Here is a 20,528-nt window from a genome sequence, read left to right as displayed (position 1 = left end):
AATAAAATAAAATAAAAAGTAAAAATAAATAAATAAGTAATATCACTTGGTAGGAACATGGGAGAATATATATCAATCTGAATATCAAATTGTAATGAAGTTACACATGCCCCTTATATTCAGGTGCTCCTTACTGCAAAGCAATTAGTAATGTTTAGTGCTGCACATCAGATTATTTTAGGCCAAAACAATACAGTAATTCTTGTGAATATGGTGGAAGTGGGAGTGGAGCTCTGGATTTATAAATCTAATATTTAAACTGACTTTAAAAGCATGAACTTTTCCTTTCTGTTGAAAGTCATTAAAGAAGGAAAAAAAAAAACTACTTAACAAAAACCTATGAAGGAATGTATAAAGCTTAATTGTCAGAATCTAAATGCGGGCTGGGGATATGGCTCAGTAGCATAAGCACCTGCCTGGCAAGCGCAACATCCTAAGTTCGATTCCCGGTACCAAAAAAAAAAAAAAGGAATCTAAATGCATACTAAGAATTCCAAAACTATTGCAATTATAAAACTTGGGACTAAAATCAAAAGCTTGTAAAATACTTAACTTTTTGATCATTAGATCTGTGATTTCTGGATAAACTTCATCCCCTAAGGCAACATTTCTAGTAAGATTACAAAACAACACAGGCTACTGGGATGGAAAGGGTACTGCAAATTATTTTACTCAATTCTTTTAGCTAACAGATCAAGAAACTGAATCCAATCATGGTGGAAAAACCTGACAAGAGTACATAAAGAATTACTATCTCAGCAAGTCACGAACTAAGGTCTCAGCACTTCCTACTACAACAGCTTCAGGATCGTGCGCATGTATTATTTTCTTTCTGTCTGCATTAACTATTAGAAAACTACAAAACTAACACAGGCTATCTCAGATTACACCAGTGATGTGAATAAATGAGTAAAGCTCAAATATATAACCGTAATATATACTTGCATAAGTTGCTATTATAAAAACAAGGTAGGCTGGGGATGTGGCTCAGTGGCAGAGTTCTTGCTTTGCATGCACAAGGCCCTGGGTTCAATCCTTAGCATGGAAAGAAGGAAGGAAGGAAGGAAGGAAGGCAGGCAGGCAGGCAGGCAGGCACAAGCAAAACATTTTGTTCTTAAAGTGTTTTGTTGTTGTTGTTAAATATGCCTCTACTGCATAAAGGCACCAGCCCAAATTCTGCTGCCCTACGTAAATCACTGCCTGTTGTGGCTGAGCTGTAATGTTAGCCAACCACTTTGAAACCAGCACCAACACGGCAACATGCACTTAGAGTCTGTGCCAAGCATGAAACCACACAGCTCTTCAGCTGGGCTGCAGGATGCTCTGTATTGAATGTGAAATACACAAAACCACACTGGCTCAGGGTTACCTTTCCTGATGGCTCAGTTTGGCGTACATGGCTTGCACCAATTCCGGATTTTTCAGAAAGTGGTCTGTAATAATCAGGAACCTAGAAGGAAAACAGGGATGTTTAGTTACTAGAAATGTAAGACAGATAAGATCTTAGCTACTTTGTAGGTATAGCTCACAGAACCGCACTTCCTTGAGTAATTCCTTTCACTGAACTTTCTATTTTGCTATAATCTTAAGTATTTTAGGAGGTTCACGTAATATTTTTCTACTATTGCCTAAAAGGACAAAGTCCTTTTTCCAAATGAAAATTTTACTGAGATAATCCAAATTGACTGTACTGTAAGAAAGAGCCTACTATAGCTGTTATCTAAATTTAAAAAGAAGAATCACTATAAACAGTAATATGAAATTTACCTGTAAGTTCAGGTATAGACAGAAAACGTATTACCTTGTTTTAGTCAAAAGTTTAATGCTGTAAAATCAGGCAGAGAAATGGACGTGTTATACTTTCATTTAAACATAAGCCAACAACACAGTAATGAACCCTAGGCTTTACTTTCCACTCTTTTTAAGAGTTCTCAAGTTACCAAGAAAACATCCTCATTGTCAACCAATGTGCTCATCTGAACTCAAAGAGATCAACTATGAAAGCCCCAAGGCAAAGATTATGAGGCATATTTCTTCAAAGTACCACTGTGACATCTAAAAGAGTGAGTAGTATTATTAATTCTGAACTGTATTTACCAGAGGGCATCTGAGGGAAAGATTTAAGAACTAAGGAATACACTGTTTATTAAAACCAAGGTTAGAGTAATGAAAGTTAAATGTAAAGTATTCAATATACTAACACATAGTTTAATCACTAGCTAGCAAACAAAATATATCTTTCAGTATGATAACCAAATGAAACACATTAACTACCATATAAAAGCAAAATCTAGGGTTAGGGTGTAGCTTGGTGCTAGAGTGCTTGCCTAACATTCACACGGACCAGGGTTCAATCCTCAGGACCACAAAACAAAACCAAAGTAAGATCTAAACAGCTATTCTATTTCTTCAACAACCTTTAAAATGGCTGATCAATACTCTGATGTAAAACATTTCTAATAATAATAGATAATATTCAAACTTTTCAATCAGCATTCATGTTCATTTAGGTAGGTCAACAAGTGGCAATAACAAGAGTTTATGCATTACAAGCCAGGTTCAAAAACAAAGGTGGGATCTTCAAGCTCATTCATAGCGTACCTACTTGGAACTCAGAACACTTTCCCAGAAGAGTATTCACTCAAAAACACAATATTCCAAACACTATGTTAGGGGCTAGATCACAAGCCTTAGTTCCAAAAATACTCTCTAAACACTGGAGAAATGCCCATAAGTAGATAACCACAGAAGAATGTGTGAGCGCACCATGTAGACACACATCGCAGATTAGAGAAACAGCAAAGTGTATCTCACAGCAGGCTGGGAAGAAAGGGTGAAGGACAGAACTGGGGCACGGGATGAAGGAGCCAAAAGAGAAGTTTTGTGAATCCTTGGGGAGACTCTGAGGGGAGAGCATTTATGCTGGAGGGGAACAAAAGAATTCTGAAAACAGCATAAAGGAAAGAACAACAGTGTGTCCAAAGAACTATGAGCAATCGAATATTATCAGGCATTAAAGTTCAAATCTAAAATGTCCCCCAAAAGTCTCACTTGTTCAGAAGTGGGACTCTGGGAAGGTGACTGAATCACGAGAGTTCCACACCCACAGGTGGATTAATCCATTGGTGAGTTCGTGGAGGATGCGACCTGGAAGGGTGTATTCTTGTCCCAAGCACCTGTTTTCTCTCTCTGCTTTCTGCTGCCATGAGTTGAGCAGCTGTCCTCCGCCAGGCCCCTCCACTATGCAGTTTCTGCCTTAGAGCCAGCCAGCCATGGAAACCATGAGCCAAATAAACCACTTCTTCTTAAGCTACAGTGCACAGAAAGTAGCAGTTGGAGATGCCGAAGTCACAGTGACTCCATGCTGCAGTCTTGCCAAGATGGTCCGCTTCCACACTGTGTCTGTCTACACCTTCTGCCCCAGGCTGAAAGCAGCTGTTTAAAATTTCTAACTATTACTTTTATTTCTGGGCAGAAAAGAATAACAATTTACCCTCTTACTTTAAATAACATAAAAACAAAAGAATATATGAAACTGTTTTCAGACAATGGGCAACAGAAAAGGTCAGGTTGCAGGAATAAAAGTACTTTGGAAAATTTTTTCTTAAAGAAAACTAACAAACAGTTGACAAATGTGATCTGATCAACATGTTTACAAAATCCTTAAGAACTTTAACAGTGAACTGAGAACACAATGAAGGATGGATAAGTGCCATGTATGGGAATGAAGAAGTAAAAATTGAAGGAAAGGTTCTCCCATGGATGCACTAGGGAGGGTGGAGGGCATACTGCAAAGACAAAGCGGGGAGGCACTGGATCACAACAACAATAGCACTGTTGCCCGAACGGTGTGTGAATCACCTTCCCATGGACACAAATACCTAAAATCATCTACACAAAGAGAAAAGGCTTATTTTGGCTAACAGTTTTTTATTTCAGTCTATGACTGCTTGGCCTGTGGGTAATTCCCAAACATCTCAATACATTTGCTAGCCAGTGTTCATGTGGGAAGAATTTTATTTAGATCCCAAAGTATCCCATATGACATTTCAAAAATAAGATGTGCACCATCATCTTTTAAAAACGCACAAGTTGCATTCCACATTCAATTGGAAGAATGTCAGGATTGTGCAGATTGTGCAAAGCACTTCTGGTGGCATGACAAGATTTCTTGCATACAGGCAATTGCCTGCTGGTGACCACATTAATTCTGTGTTGATCAGAAAGAAATGTTTTAAGCAGCGCACATCCTGACATGGTAGTGTATTACCTGCCAATGCGTTTTACTAGGTTTGGACTACATCTTTTTAATTAAACACTTGTTTTTTGAGGTAAATGTACATTCATATGTAGTTTTAAGAACTAATCCAGTGTACCATTTACCCAGTTTCCCAAAGGGTAAGGGCTTGTAACAGTATAGCACATCACAGCCCAAACACTGACACTGATACAATCCAAAGACCCCATTCACATTACCTTATACAGTGTGTGTGTGTATGTTTGTGTGTGTGTGTGTGTGTGTGTGTGTGTGTGTGTGTGTGTGGCTGTAGGTGGTTTTCTCACATGGGTGGGTTTAAAAATTCACAATCACAGATAAGGTACATAGCCAGGAACTCCCTATGAGGTCCTTTTACAGCCATATCTCAAATATCCCTCCTCAACCTCTGATACCTATTCATTTCTATAATTTTCTTTTCATTTCAAGAATATTATTTAAATGGAATAATACACCACTTAAGCTTTTGAGATTAGTTTTTTTTTCTTTTTCATTCAGCATACTATTTATACCAATAGTTCTTTCTGATGCTGAGTAGTAGTCCAGTTTTGGTTTTATTGTAAGAATTTGAATAGGTCTGGGTAGATAGTAAGATTTTATAATTTCTGTAAGTTCCTTTTTAAAAAAGAAAGATATAGTCTAAGTCTGATATAACATTCTTGAAAAATTATAGAAATGAACAAGTGTCAGAGGTTTTTCCCAAATTAGTGTTTATACCAATAGTTTGTTCCTTTCTGATGCTGAGTAGTATTCCAGTTTGGTATTTAAGAATTTGAATAGGACTGGGTAGACAGTAAGATTTTATAATTCTGTAATTTTTATAATTTCATTTTTTAAAAGGAAGTAAGTCCGAGTCACATTCTGCACAGAATGCCTGACTTTCAAGAATAGGTTTCTGATGTTAGGTAAAGATCCTGAATCTAGTTCTAGAAAACCCTGATACAGACCCTTTAGGGTATCTGTCCAAAAGCACTGAGAACCAGAGAAGCCTGAAGCCACTGTAGGCCAGGACACAACCAACCACCTGATTCATTCAACAAACACTCTGTGTCAAGAACTGTTCTATGTTGGGAGTTGGCAACCTTTTCCAGTAAAGGCCTAGATAGTATTTTGAGATTTTCAGGCCAAACAGTCTCTGTCACAACTACTCTGCTCTAGCACTGCAAAAGGAAAGCAGCCCCTGGCAACATACATTCCTCAGCTCGGCTGTGTTCCAACAAAACTTTATTTATGGAGACAAGCAGTGGGCTGGACTTGGACCATGGTGGTAGTTTGCCAATGCTTGTTCTCAGTGACCTGGATAGAGTGACCATCAGGACAACTCCAGGGCTTGGGAGGTTGGTCCTACATTCTAGCAACAAAAAAGTAACCAACAAAGAAACAAATGAATATTTTATTTTCTATAGTGGTGAGGGCCATGAAGCAAAATAAAGAGCAGAAAAGAATACAGATTTGGGGGGGGCGGTATACAAATTACATACAGCATTAATTATTTAATGTGAAGTGCCAGAAAGGTCTCTTGGAAGAAATAATACCTGGGTAGAGACCTGGGGGATCTAGCTACACAAGGGTTTAAAGAACCATAATCGAGCAGCAGGAGCAGCAGGTATAAAGACTCCGAAGAATATTCAAAAAGAATAAGGCCAGCTGGAACTAACTCGCAAGACAGTGAGTCATAAGAAATGAGAGGACAAGGTCAGCCAGGAGCCAACATGTGACCTTGCTCCCAGGTCCTGGGAAGACAAGGGGAGTGACAAGAGCTAAGAAGTTGTCACAAGGTCACTCTGGCTACTGTGTACCAATCAGGAGGACAGAGGAGAGCCAGATCAGTGAGCAGGGACCAGCAGCAGTCTGTCTACACTGACCCAGCAGAGGAGGTGTGAAGCAGGGAAGCCAGGCACTTTTGAGACACAGCTGGCGAGTCTAAGGCGCTAGAGGAAAAGAACCAGGAGGGACTCATGGGCTCTGAGCTGAGCAGATCCAGGACTCAGCGAGGGGTAATTGGTGGCACCATATTCAGAAACAATATAGACAGGTGGAACTACAGCAGGTATTAAGGGCAGGGAAGCCAAAGCGCAGTGGTAGCCTTGAGAAGCTTGAGAAGCCAATTAGAAGCACACAGGAGGCAAGAGTGTGCAAATCTGGAATCCTGGCAAAACACCAAGATCTGAAACATAAACTTGGAAATCAGATGGTGAACCATAAAGTTCAAGCTGTGGTACAAGATGAAGTCACCGAGGCAATGAGTCATGATAGAGGACAGTGGTCTGAGGGCCAGTCTCAGGCCATGCCAACTATGAGTAGGTACAGAGCCAGCAAAGAAGGCAGAAAACATGCCTGAGAACAAACCCAGCAGACAAGAGAAGGAGACAGAACACTGTGATGTGCTAGCTCCTGACTATGCCTAAACTGAAAGACCCCCAGGACTATGTGGTTGTATGAACCAATAAACTCCCCTTTGTGCACACGTGACATGGATCATCCTAAGACCCAGGGGAACCATGGCACGATGCTTACGCTGTCAGGTACCACGTTAGGGTCCAGTAATGAGCAACATGAATCTTGCCTTCAGGGAGCTTAGTCTCACAAACAGTTGGTACTTACCAAATAAAACAGAATTGAGCAACAGAAAATTTTTCTGAGTAAACTGACTGTAATGATTCGTCCCACCTTCTTACATCTGACACTGAGAGAAGTTTCCTAAGTCGAATACACTGTAATACATATTTCACAGTCCAACTTTGGTTTGTCTGTTTGTACATGGTAATTAAAATACAAATGAATTTCCAGAAAAATAAATTATTTTCAATTCAGAAATGTTCAGAATGATAACAGTTTGCACCTAAAGAGACCAAGACTGAAAAGGTTCAAACCTTACCTACGAATGCAAGCGCGACTGGTGGCAACTCAAGGCTTGAGGCACCTGCACACTCACCGCAGTGAGGAACATGCCACAAAAACAGATTTTAAGTAAACAGGAGAAGACTACTAAAATGTCAACAAAATTTTGGTGAATTTCATAATAAGAAAAGGTCAATTCTTCAAGAGAACATAGCAGTCATACACTTATATGTACTTAACAACAAAGCCTGAAAACAATGAAATCAGAAACTGAAGTAACTAAAAGGAGAAAACGAGAATAATTTACTCCCTAACTGACCAGAACTCCACCGCATTTTTAAAAAAATCAACAGAACTAGACAGAAGACCAACAAGGAAAATGAACATTTGAACACTGTAAACCAACTAGACTTAGAAGGTCTATAGAGCATTCTACCATAGAATACAACATTTCTGAAGGTACATGAACTGTTCCCCCTGGCATGCCAGATGGTGAACCATAAAGCAACTTCACTACTATTTAAAACATAAGAAATCATATAGTGTTCTACAACCACAGTGGACTGAAATCAGAAATCCATAATAAAAGGAAATGTAGGAAACACACAGTTTTGTGGAAATTAGACAAACTCCTAAAAAAACCAATGGATTTAAGAAACCATAAGGGAAAGTGGGATACAATTTGAGAGAAGTGAAACTTATCAGATACTTAATTGCAGGATGCTAAAGAAGTTTTTATAAGGAAATGTACAGGTGTGAATGCCTATAGAGAAGAGAAGGGAGAGTCTCAGCAAAGCCTGCGCTGCTCCCGACAGGACAGTGTGGAGGTGCAGCTCCATGGTGTGCTATCCCCTCAGGCAGACTGTCTGGAGGCTGATTCTCAAGCGTTACTGCTCTGATGAAACAGGCGTTTCCACCCCAGCCCTCTCAGGAAATAGAACCACTTTGTGCAGTCACCAGGCAGCTTCTCCACAATAGGGCATCTCACATTTCAGGTGCCAATCACGCAGTCCCTTCTGATTTAAGGGATCGGGATGGTGGAGAGCCAATCCCTTTGCTGCTTGTCTCTGTCCCCTTAAAGAACAAATTCTAAAGCCACAAGTGGCTGCTGTAACTCACAGCTTTACTGGTCACAGAAATGTGGCCTCCCTCTTGGCTTCTGTGCCTGACATGGAATCCCAGGAGGAAAGAACATAGGGGTGAAGAAGTATTCAAACAAATAATGGCTGGAAACTCCCCAAACTGCACGAAAGACAAAAGCTATAGATTCAAGAAGCTGGGGGAACCCCAGAAAGAACAAACCCAAACAAATCCACGCCAAGATAACACTACCAACTTTTGAGAAAACAAAAATCTTCAAAGCAACCAGGAAAAAATGATGCATTCTGTGTGGGGAGCAATGTGACCAGCAGCGCCAGGCACAGACTGGGCTCAGGCCCTAAGGAATCATCTACTATGGCCACAGTGTAGCATCACGGAGGCATCTGCATTCTTTGCTTTTGCACACCAAGAGTGTCCTTCCCCTCCACACACCATACACAACCTCCTTAGCCTTTAAGCCCCAAGCCAAGCTTTACTTCACCCCTTTCACAGATTCCTCAGCATCTACTCAAAACTTGTTCTAATTTTATTGGCCACATGTTAAGTGTTAACTTATGGTTTAATTCTCATAATTCAAATTTTTACTTAAAACTTCTACAAGGAAGGTGATCAGTCAGGATGACATCGAGCAATCAAATTTCTAGCAAGATACTTACGGCCATTCTGATTCTGGCTGCTTTTGGTGAGCTTCTATGACGTTAATCGCAATGTTAAGGTTTTCTTCCAGTTCCTTCATTCTTTCACGATTAAGAGATGTAAACAAGATCATTGAGCAGTAAGCAACAATTTTTTTGTCTGGATGATTTAAGCAAGACCTTCCAAACAAAGAAATAAGATTTTTAGTTTAATTCAGTGACATAAGAGAGGATTATAACACATAAATAACAGTGACCCCATTAGCAAATTTGGTACTGATTTTTTTTTCAATACTGATATTTTTAAGGATTACTGAGTACTGAATATTTGTAAGGATTACTGATATTCAGACATACACTGATATTTTCAAAGATCTGATAAAGATTTATAATTCTTTGAAACAAGTACTTCACTGTAAAATAGCAAAAGTAAAATTAAGTCACAAAAGTTGCTGTTGACATAGGACTCAATAAAGAAGCAAGTAACATTTGATTAAAAATAAAAATGATCACATGTATAAAACATTATGGTCCTTCTTCTTGTTAGAAAAACCAACAATGGGGATGTGGGTTTAGCTCAGTGGCAGAGTGCCTTCCTGGCAAGCCCAAGGTCCTGAGTTCGATTCCCGATACCAGCGGGGGCGCGGGGAGGGACCTGACAATGGCTGGGCTCAGTATGCTCAGGGGTAGAACATTTGCCTAGCATATACAAAGCCCAGGGTTCAATTCCCAGCACTAAGAGGAGGGAAGGAAAGAAGGAAAGGAAAAACTCTTGGGCAAAAAATGATACCTCAAAGACCATAAGCACCGTCAGTTGTCATGAGGGACAGCGCGTCTGGAGAACAGACGGTACGGTATAGTGGCACGGGACAGAACTTGGGATCAAGCATCTCAGTGTAATTCCTGCTCACCTACCTGCCAGCTACATGACCATACGACAGCGGCTCATTTACCAACTGTCAATATATCATGGCTTTTTCATTTAAGCTCCACAATACTCTTCTGAGGAAGGTATCATCCACAGATCACAATTAAACAATCTATTAACTTCACTTACTCAATGACATGAAGCCAGTACCTACCAAAACTGGGCTTCAAACTTTACTCTGTCCCATAAATGCACACAGTGAAATCATATAACTTTGCAGTATGTTTTGTTATAAAAATAAAAGACTTTCTCCAACTGTCTCACAGGGCTTCGGTGAGGAAAAATAAGACAATATAAAATACAGTATAAACTGTTAACGTATCTCTGCTCAAGGGCCTCTCCTTTTCTATTCTCTTTTTTCTACTATACCTGGGTTTATCCTCCTTATATTACTTCTGACACTATAGTGTACTTTCTTGTTCCTTCCTTACCAAAGCATGGACTCTTATAGAATAATGAGTATATCTAAGCTTCCACTGTATTCTGGTCATATAGCTCAAACCACGGCAGATGTGAGGAACGAAAAAATATTTTAAAGAAAGGAATTCTAAAAAAAAAAAGTAACGTGTATTCCCTGTAGCTTCAATCTCATCACTCTCTCCTTCCGCCTAAGTTCAATTATTATTGCTCACACAATAACAGACATACGTGAACACCTTCAAATCTAATTACATGCAAGAATTTGAGAAAGGACTCAGTGAGCTGAAGTGCATTAGAGTTTGTGTGCTCCTAAATCAATATGTCACAGATGCACCCAGGAAACCCACACCAGCAGGGAGGCAGCACAGACCTGCAGCAGCTTGATGCTTATATCATGAACAGGGAAGCTGTGGGTCCAGATAGCGGGCTGGGTTCATTGCCGCGTACCAGCAATAGCTTCAGGGCCCTCAATCTATCCACAAAGGGACAGTCCCCTCACCCACACAGCTGCAGGAAGGACTGGGGTGCTACAATAGCTGCTGCTCTGCTGCTTACATGGTGCCACCATCAACGTCACCCCATTCGTGGGCACCAGGGCCCAGATCAGAAGCTCAGCCTTCCACCCCCAGGCAGTACCTTTCCCACTGCCAAGCCAGCCTCCATCATCTGCTTACCTTTGATCCTCACGCTCAATTGTTTATCAACAACAGGGCTAATTTTAAAACATACTATATCACCGGGAAAAGGTGCAGAATCGAATCTAGATAAATGGACAAAAAATCCACTTCTCACACTGAAAAACAGGCCACTTACCCATTTCTTACACCAACAGTGGACTGGTTATCCACTTCTCACACTGAAAGTGAACTAGTTACCCATATCATTTTACACTGATAGACTAGTTACCCCGTCTAACACTGATAAAGATTGGTTACCCACTTCTAACCTAAGAGACAAACTGATTATCCATACCTTAAATGGACAAATTGGTAATTTACACCTTACAGTTCTCCATACCTATCAAAACATATAGCATTGCGCAACGCATATAAATACTGAGTAGGTAAATAAAGGATTAATTCATTGCCCATAGTTTAATGTTTTATGTTAAATTCTGGTGTCCTTAGCAATGCTACTTACTTTATGACTTATTTCCTGAAAAGGACACAGACATACAGTCCAGGTCATACAGCTTAAGTATGCCTACAGCTCAGCAAACTTGCAGCCACAAACCTGATCGAGGGAGAACACAGCCAGTACCCAGCACTCTCCCGGCTGCCACCCGTCCCCAACACCTGCCAAGGACAGATGCTGAATCCCATTACCACAAGTTAGTTTTGCAGGGCTTTTACCTTCATATAAAGGAATGATGCAACCACAGTCTTTTCAGGAGTTAGAAAAATTCCTATCCATGTACTCACATGAAGAGTTCTGGGAAAGCGTGCACCCAAACAATAGACTGGGAGTCTTCATTGCGTGAGGCGATGTTGCCCAAGAACTGCAGGCCACAGCGGAAAGCTGGGAATGTGGAAAAGTAAAACAGAAAGATCTCTCACTAAACACACGAATAAGTACCCATGAATTAGGCGCAAGCCTCATGTTACTAAGTACAAGCTTCTGTTTGCTTCTTTTAAATACAAAGGTCTCTCTCCACAGTGAAACTTTAGGCATGACATTAATAATGCCTCATCAAAGCCATATATTCTAAACAAAACTGATTAACTTCTTTAAAAATACTAGAAATGTAAACATAAATACACCTATAATTACATTCAATATCCTGAATATGAGCTCTAATTAAAAGACGGCTATGCTTAGAGTAGATTTTTAAAACTCTAACTACATGCTATTTAAAACAGACATATATTCAGGGGGCTGAGGCAGGATAATGAGTTGGAGGCCAGCCTATGCTACCTAGAAAGTTCAAGGTCAGTCTGGACTACACAGAGAAATCCTGTCTCAAAAACACTCCCAAAAAAGAAAAAAATTAAAATAGACATATTCAAAACATAAGGTTATAAAACTATAGCAAGTTAAAGAGTGGTAAAAAGATATAGCAGACAAATAACAGCTAAATAAAGAAGTCACTGATCTCTTAAAACAAGACATAATAAAACTTAAGGCAAAAAGCACTATCAGAGTTTTTAAGTAATTAGACTATGACTTAACTTACCAGATAAGATATAACAATTTTAAACTGAATATGCCTGATAATATCATCTCCAATACAGAGAGAAGAAAAACTAACAAAAGCAAAAGAGGAAAGAAACCAATTGACAAACCTTTCTTAGCAACTATAAGCAGGAAAATAAAGCTGCAGAACACCAGCCCAAAACCCAGAGCAGGGATGTCACAGGGCCTGCCAGGGTGTGGAAGCATAGGAGGTCTCAGTCACTGCCAAAGGGGAATGCAGCACGGTGCAGCCACTTTGCAAAGCAGCTTGGCAACTTCTTTCCAATCTAAACATATTCTACCATGTGATCCTGCAATTGTGCTCCTAGGAACTTACCCAAGGAGCTGAAAATGTATGTCCACTGAAAATGCTGCACATGATGTGCACAGCTTTATTCCTAAGTGCAAAAACCTGGAATAGCAAGATGTCCTCCAGCAGGTGAATGGTTAAATCATCTGTGGCACATGTAGACAACAGAATATTATTCTGCACTAGAAAGAAATGAGCTATCAAAGCCAAAAATGTTATCTCGGCCTTATCAGAAGCTCCATTTGGTAATTATATGTGAATCTAATGAAAAAAAAAGAAAATTTAACAGGAACAACAAAACCTTGCAGACCACCAAGTCTTCTCAAGGCCATATAGCAAGCCATAAAACATTTCACTACATAACAGAGCACAACACAACTCTAAACAAATTTTAAAGGATCGACTTTGCAATAGCAATTATGCTAGACATACATCCCCAAATAATCAGAAAACCCATACATTTAAAAGTCCAGAGATATACTTCTAAATAACCCATGCAGATAAGAAGGAATTCACAAAATCCTAGAGTACAATTAACAAAAACTGACTAAAGCATTCTATGAAATGTTCAGAGAAAGACTGAAGAGTCCTGAACCCACTAGGAAAGCTGAATCCACAGTCAAAAGCTTTCACAAAGAAAACATTAACCCAGATGGCCACACTGGCCAGTTCATATTCATGGTGGAAGTTCATATTCACTCCAACCTTACATAGCTCCAGAGAACAAAACAAGAGTAGACTCCTAAACCAGTTTTATGAAGCTAAACAACCTATTTAGAAAATAAATGCAGTAATACCAGACACAACCATGTCAAATTTATACCTGCACTGGAAGTTGCTTTAACACTAGAAAATCAAAATATACAACTGACCACATTAACTCTGTATGAAGGACTAAAATCTTATAACCATCACAAACACTGCAGAAAATATAGTTGATAAAATTCAACACCCAGTCATAAAGAAAAACAAACAAAAAATTCCCAGCCACCAAAGAGTACAAGGAGGCTCCTTTAACCTAAAAACAGGTATCAACCACACACTCACACACACTAATTTACAGCACACAGTATAATTCAAGGCCAAGTGCAGGCAGAGAACTCTTCTGGGGGACTGAGTCCAAAGTACGGTGTCACCATTTCTAGCCAACACTGTACTGAAAATCCCAGCCAGCAAGACAAATGAAAGATCTAAGAAATGAAAAGGAACAAATTAAACTGTCACATTTGACCCTCAGATGAGATAAAAATATAGACAGAAAATATTTTTAAATGTATAAGCTATCTGCATTGATAAGAAAACATAGAAATTGATAGACATAAAGTCAACATATTAAAAATATCAATAGCATTTCTGTGTACAGGAACAAACAAAAAAACTAAGAAGACACCATTTATAAAAGGACCAAAAATATAACCAAAAGTGAGGTATAATACCACCAAGGAAGAAAGTACAAAATGTAACTGAGAAACATTAAAGCAAAATTAAGTTAAGTGAAGGATTATACCAGGTTCACAGAGGATTCAGTTTTTATCTAGAGATTAAATGCAATCCAGGTCTGGGTCTCAAAAGAGGTATGTGTGTGCATGACTGTGTGCATAATTTCACATACCAGAGGACATAGGTACACTTGTGTATTATCTGATGACATGATTCTAAAATTCATGTTTAGATGCAAGGGATAATAATAGCTAAGTTGAAAAGTAATAAGGTAAGAAGGTTTGCATCCCCATGACAGCAGTCACAGGTAAGACAGTGTGGAGCTGAGGCTGGAATAAACAGACCAACAGAACACAACAAAAACCAGACTTTAAGATATACTGATTTATGATCGATGGCAGAGGTGTGACAGCGGTTCATTAAGCAAACGACAGTCGTTTCAAAAACAGTGCTGGGACACCTGGGTGTCAGCTTGGAAAAAGACAACCTTGTACTCACAAAAAATCCTATTCCAAGTACTGACTAGAATATAGAAGGCAAAAGGCAAAAGACAAAAGCTTTAGAAAACACTGGAGAAAGACTTTGAAACAAGATGAAATAAAATAGCACCCATTTTTAAAAATACTTATAAGCTGGACTATAGTAAAATTGGCAACATCGCGTAACATTAACTTTCTTCTCAAATTTGCCATGATGAGAATAAACACAGAAATAAACTAGCTGTAGACTAGGAAAAGATACAAGGACTACATAACTGCTATTGGACGCATGCCAGTAAATATCAAGAGAGCAACCTAGACATCACTTAAAAAGACCAACAAGTCAACAGAAAAATGGGGAGAGGAGGTACTCTGAAAAATAATTCATAAAATAAGATCCAAAAGGCCAAAAACTCCACATGAGAGGGTGCTCACCCCCATGGGAAAAAGTTCAACTCCACACCCACCCGCCTGGCACAACTCAGTCAGAAAATGGTAAGGCTGTAAAGCAACAGGAACTAAAGGTTCTCTAAAGCCCTTAATATGCAAGAGATTCCACGAGCTGCTACACAGGATGCATTTAAAATACTTCTGAGTGGGCACCAGTCCTTAATATTACTTTTCAGCCCAAACAAATCTTTACTGTCTGCTTCATGACAATAAAGGTGAGCCCCCTTCAGAGGCATCACTGCCATCTGTGGGCACGTTAAGCCATGTCACCGCAGCTAAGCACCACAGGAAGCACTGGAGGGGTGCTGCCAGGCACTGTAGCAGGGTCTGCTCCTGCCAGGCTAGCACCCTCCTCTGCCCAGGGCCCGAGGAAGCAGCATCTCCAGCCCAGCTCCCGCAGTGCAGTACCAGCAGCACAACCACGACGCCCTCAGGAAGCCCCACAGCCAGTTACCAGCCCAAGACCAGGGACTTCCAGCAAGCCACCAACTCCACTCTCAGCGACTTCTCAGCCCCAGGGAGGACACTCCATCTCAGCCAGGGTAGAGGCCACTGGTCAGGCCTGGGATTCCTGGGAATCAACTTTCTCTTTACTTCCTGCCAATCAATCCCTCAGTCCAAGCCTACGACAGTTATTCTTTACATTAAGCCTTCCCTGTCCCAGAGATGTAGTGGTTTCTGTCTCCTGTTCCCCCTCGCTGGCAGAGTAAGAGACTGGGAGGGAGGAACCCTACAGGAGCAAGAGTAGCAGCACCAAGTACAGCCCTGGAAAACAGTAAGCCAGAGCTAAAGCAGGCAGGATCAAGTCAGGTTCACAAAACCAGTTATTTTAGCAAAGAAAATGTAATGTCAGGAATTAAACAGAGCAACCCTGAGGCCAACACAGAGACTGAGGCTACAGAAGCAGCCCCAGCCTCAGACCCAAAGAATGAAGTGAAGCAGTGAGAGTATGAGGTGCACAGCTGCAAGTCGGGTCCCCCAGGACCAGGAGCGGGAGCGAGGGCTGATCCAGCTGCAATACAAGGAGAAGCTGGGGAGATGAGAACCGCTGAAGCACCCTACCACTCCACACTGCCACTCGGGGACAATGTGGGAACAGGCCGCATCCCCTCCTCCTGTGAATTGGAAGAGCCCACAGCCAGTCAGATGGCCCCAGATGGCAAGGCTGAGGGGATGCCACTGAAAACACTTCTGAACCACAGAGAGCCTTCTGCCCCAGCCCCTCCTTGAGATGCACACCAGCTAAAAGGTCAATGACTACACAGTGAGTTCCAAGCCAGCCTGGAGTACCCAGCAAGACTCTAACTCAAAAACAAAAAGAAAAAAAAAGGCCAGGAGTCAAGTTCGAGCCCAGCCTGGGCAACCTAGAGACTTAGACTCTGTCTCAAAACTAAAAAATAAACAACACAGGGCTGGAGATCTACACCTTCATACTCATCTATACAAATAGTGAAAAAGACAATTAAAAAAGCGTTTCTCACAGCCTGTATATACAATGATTATTTTCCTTCTCTCTTATTTTTCTAAGTTTTTAAAAATTAGTCTATAATGAGCATATATTAAAGTTTATTATAGAAAAGCTAACTTTTTCAGATAAGATATAATAAAAGAATATTTCTACTGAGTACTTTAGAATATTAATACTCAAATCTGTGTGAAGTTTAACATGCAAAAAAAATGCCAACAATGTTAGTTGGTCTGAAGGCCAACAGACCCATTCATTCACGAGGCAAACAAAGACTGGCGCTCTGAATCAGAACACAATTCTGGAAAGAAAAGGTTTAAAGATGCCCTAGAATGCCAGGCATAGTGGCGCATGCCTGTAATGCCAGCACTCAGGAGGCTGAGGCAGGAGGATCCACAAGTTTGAGGCCAGCCTGGGCTACATAGTACGTTCAAGGCCAGCCTCAACTACATGGTGAGATCTTGTCTCAAAAAACAAAACAAAAAGATGCCCTAGACACCAAAAAACTCCAGGCAAGTAAAATGACAGTTTGCTTTTTCCAAACAGCTTATCAACTGATCTTTATGTAAATATTGCAAAAGTTACAAAGCCCCTCAGAAATCCCAATGCTATTTTTACAGATTAGGAAAGAATAAAGGCCAAAAACAACATCAATAGCTCAATTAAAATAACTCATGCTGTGTTTACATAAAATTTGATGAGAATAATATATTTGTCACCCCACTGCAATTATTCCCTGAAAATAATACTCTAAATATTATTTTGACAACGTAATTACAGTTCTTACCTCAAGAATGGTAACAAAAAACTGGCACAGTTACCCTGCTAAAAATCTCCCAAAGGTTCTCACAAAGAAAATACTAAAAGATGGTACAGGCACTTTATAAAGAAGATTTTTTTTTTTTATAAGATTGTTTGTATTAGCTTTGAACTTATACACTATATAAAAATGTCAAGTTTCTTGCTGAATCCAAATCTCACTGTTGAATTCCAAATAAAACTCAGTAATCTCACTAGGGTACCTTTTGCAACAAGATGATAAGAAATATTTAACTTTCATTTTCTCCTTGCCTCAGTAATATCCAACTTTGCAATTGAACACAGGTTAGCTACTTAAAACTGATACAACTGAAAAATTAAAGAAGATGTAAATAAACGGAAAGTGCTCATCTTCATAGACACTCAGCAGTGTTAAGACGGCAAATCTCCCCAAATTGTCCATAGGTTAGAGATAACCCTCGGTACTTGCAATATATAAATAACACATATACTCGACAATAAAACAACAGCAGGATTAAGCTCTAGGCAAGGATATAAATAGACATTTCTCCAAAGAAGGTTTACAAATAGCCAATAAGCACATGCAGATGTTCAACATCACTGGTCATTTGAGAAATGCAAATAAAACCACAATCGGGTACCATCGTTTCACACCCACACAGATGACTATAATGCAAAACCAAGTGTCAGCAAGGATATGAAGAAACTCAGACACTATTGGTGAAAATGTACAATGCTTTGGCTGTGAGGGAACAGTTTAGTGGCACCTCAAAATGCTCAACATAGAGTCACCATATGATCCAGCAGTTTTAGTCCTCAAGTATTTACCCAAATGAACTGCAAATAGGAACTCAAACAGAAGTACATGTACATATATGGCTGCATTGCCCATGATACCCAGGTGAAACAGCCCTGCCTATCTAATGATAAGTGTATGAACATGACACAGCCAGACAACGGAGCCTTATTCAGCCAAAAGAAACCAAGATATATTTGCTACACTGTGGAGTTCAGATAACAAGCTGTGTGAAAGAAGCGAGGTACAAAGGGCGAAATGATTCTGATTCTGCTCTGTCAAATACTCAGAACAAGTTAAGTCCAAAGACACAAATGCGGAACTGTGGTCATCAGGGGCTCCGGTCAAGGAAATGGTGAGCAACTGCTTACTGAATACAAGACTTTCTTTTAGACTGATGAAAGTATTTCCAATGAGCAGAAGTGATGGTTGTACAACACTGTGAACGTACTAAACGCCACTCAGTTGTTCACTTTAAAATGGATCATTTTGTTACGAGAACCTGATCATAAAAATATATTAATAACCACAACTACCTAATGTGTGAACAACTCTTAGTAAATATAACAGAAAACAGGTCAACAAGGATCTACTCTCTCTCTCACTGCAACGGCAAACAGAAACACTGAAACAACACCCAGGATATGGAGGCAGATTTATTTATGTGATGGGCACTGTGGGAGATCATTCGCAGAATATCAGGCCCTGATCTCTGGTGGTCTAGGGCTTATATGAGAAAAGCAAACAGGAAGCACAGAGGCAGAATGGCTTGTCAACTGGGGACTGGCTTATACAATGTGCATCACAGTGACCAGCCATTTCTAAGAGACAGAAGCAACTGGAACTGGAACAGGAACTACAGTATTACCTGGGCAACTAACAAACTGAAGTACACTGGCTGGGGTACCATTTTTTCCTACATCACCAACCAACATACTCCTCCACGACAGACTAGATCCTACAAGCAGTTTTAACTTTGTCTCGGGTCTCCCTGGAAAGTCACTTGCAAAGGAACGATGAAGTAACTGTGCACTGTATACAGGGCCTGTAAAAACTAAACACATTTGTCATAGAAGATCTGGGATGGCACAGAAAAAGAGGGTGTGGAGTCAAGGAGGAAAACATTTTTAAGAGGCAAAGCAGGAGAGATCTTCAGATGCTGGGCGACGGAGGGGTCCCTGCTAGCTGCTGGAGGACGGGGAGGTCCCCAGAGAACAGTGCCTGTGTGGGTGAGCAGGTAGGAATCCAGCATACCGGAGAAGGGACTGGCGGGGCTCTAGTAGCATTTAACCACTTCTGTTTTGCTTCTTTATTTAGGAGTACACACTGAAAGAACACACCCCTGGAAGATGTACTCCTGCCCACCATAGGGCCCCAGCTCTGCCAGTGACATACTGCCCACACCCATGTTTTCCGGCCATGGTAAAATGGGGTGAATTCCCAACTTTCCTACTCTGCCACCCTACACACAGACTCAGGAACAGCAGCCTTACCACCAAACATGATCGAACATGGACTTGGTTGTCAATTTCTAAAACCTCAATTTTGAGTACCTAAAGCTCCCATTTTATTATGAAATGGAGCTACAAAAATCCTTCTAGAGGGGCTGGGGATTTAGCTCAGCGGCAAAAGTGCCTGCCTGGCAAGCGCAAGGTTGTGAGTTCGGTTCCCGGTACCGGAGAAAAATCAAAAAAAAAAAAAAAAATCCTTCTAGATACAGAACTTCTTAAAAACACTTTATAACTAAACCTACACCTTATCCATTTCTTAAAAATACTTAGGAAATTACTGTTGCTCAGAAAAAGATGTGTATAATTCTTAGCTCACATAATATTTTTTTTAAAAGTACCATTTCCCAAAGGATGATTTGCAAATCAAACAGAAAAAGCCAAGAATTTTAACAAACTGAATTTGAAATGAAAACACCAAGAAACTACAAAACAGAAAAATTAAACCATCCTAGGCAGCACCTCCACCCCACAACTTCACCTCTGAGCTTCAGTTTTCGCGCCTGTAAAGAGACTCACCTCTAATCCTCACTGCCTGCCAAGAGCAACATCACATTAACACTAACATAATCAAGCCTCGGATAGTAAGAACAGGGATAAAAACTGTGGAAATCTATTTATACGAGATATGGTAAAAAAAATACAGTGTTTAATTTTTTAAACTATTATAGTGAAAGACACATTCCCATCAATCCCTTTCAAAATACCCCCCCTCACTTTGAACCATTGCTTTATTGTTTCTGCCCCTTTCTGAAGCCGTTCTGGAAATCCTCTCTCATGTCTTTAGCTGCCCTGTCATGGCTGCCTTGAGGTACTGAACAGATTCAAAATGTTTCCGTTTCATGTGCACTTTGACTTCGGAGAAGAGCCAGAAGTCACCCAGTGTCAGATCCGGGGAATAAGGTGGATGAGGACGCACTACAACGT

At 40.3% G+C, this 20,528-nt stretch overlaps 1 protein-coding gene across 1 annotated transcript in view; it reads right to left on the bottom strand.

The window, feature by feature from the left end:
- Atxn10 (ataxin 10) overlaps positions 1-20,528 on the bottom strand; it is a gene marked incomplete in the record, with an annotated part of 147,965 nt that overhangs the window by 95,600 nt on the left and 31,837 nt on the right. The window contains 3 exon segments of the mRNA XM_013511506.1: positions 1,370-1,450; positions 8,875-9,033; positions 11,623-11,719. Coding sequence (XP_013366960.1) covers positions 1,370-1,450; positions 8,875-9,033; positions 11,623-11,719 — 337 coding nt within the window.

The sequence above is a fragment of the Chinchilla lanigera genome, unplaced genomic scaffold, assembly GCF_000276665.1.
Source record: "Chinchilla lanigera isolate Chin_1 unplaced genomic scaffold, ChiLan1.0 scaffold00012, whole genome shotgun sequence".
Taxonomy (NCBI): domain Eukaryota; kingdom Metazoa; phylum Chordata; class Mammalia; order Rodentia; family Chinchillidae; genus Chinchilla; species Chinchilla lanigera.
The sequence above is the reverse complement of the archived record's forward strand: the minus strand, read 5'-3'. Positions and strand labels throughout refer to the sequence as shown.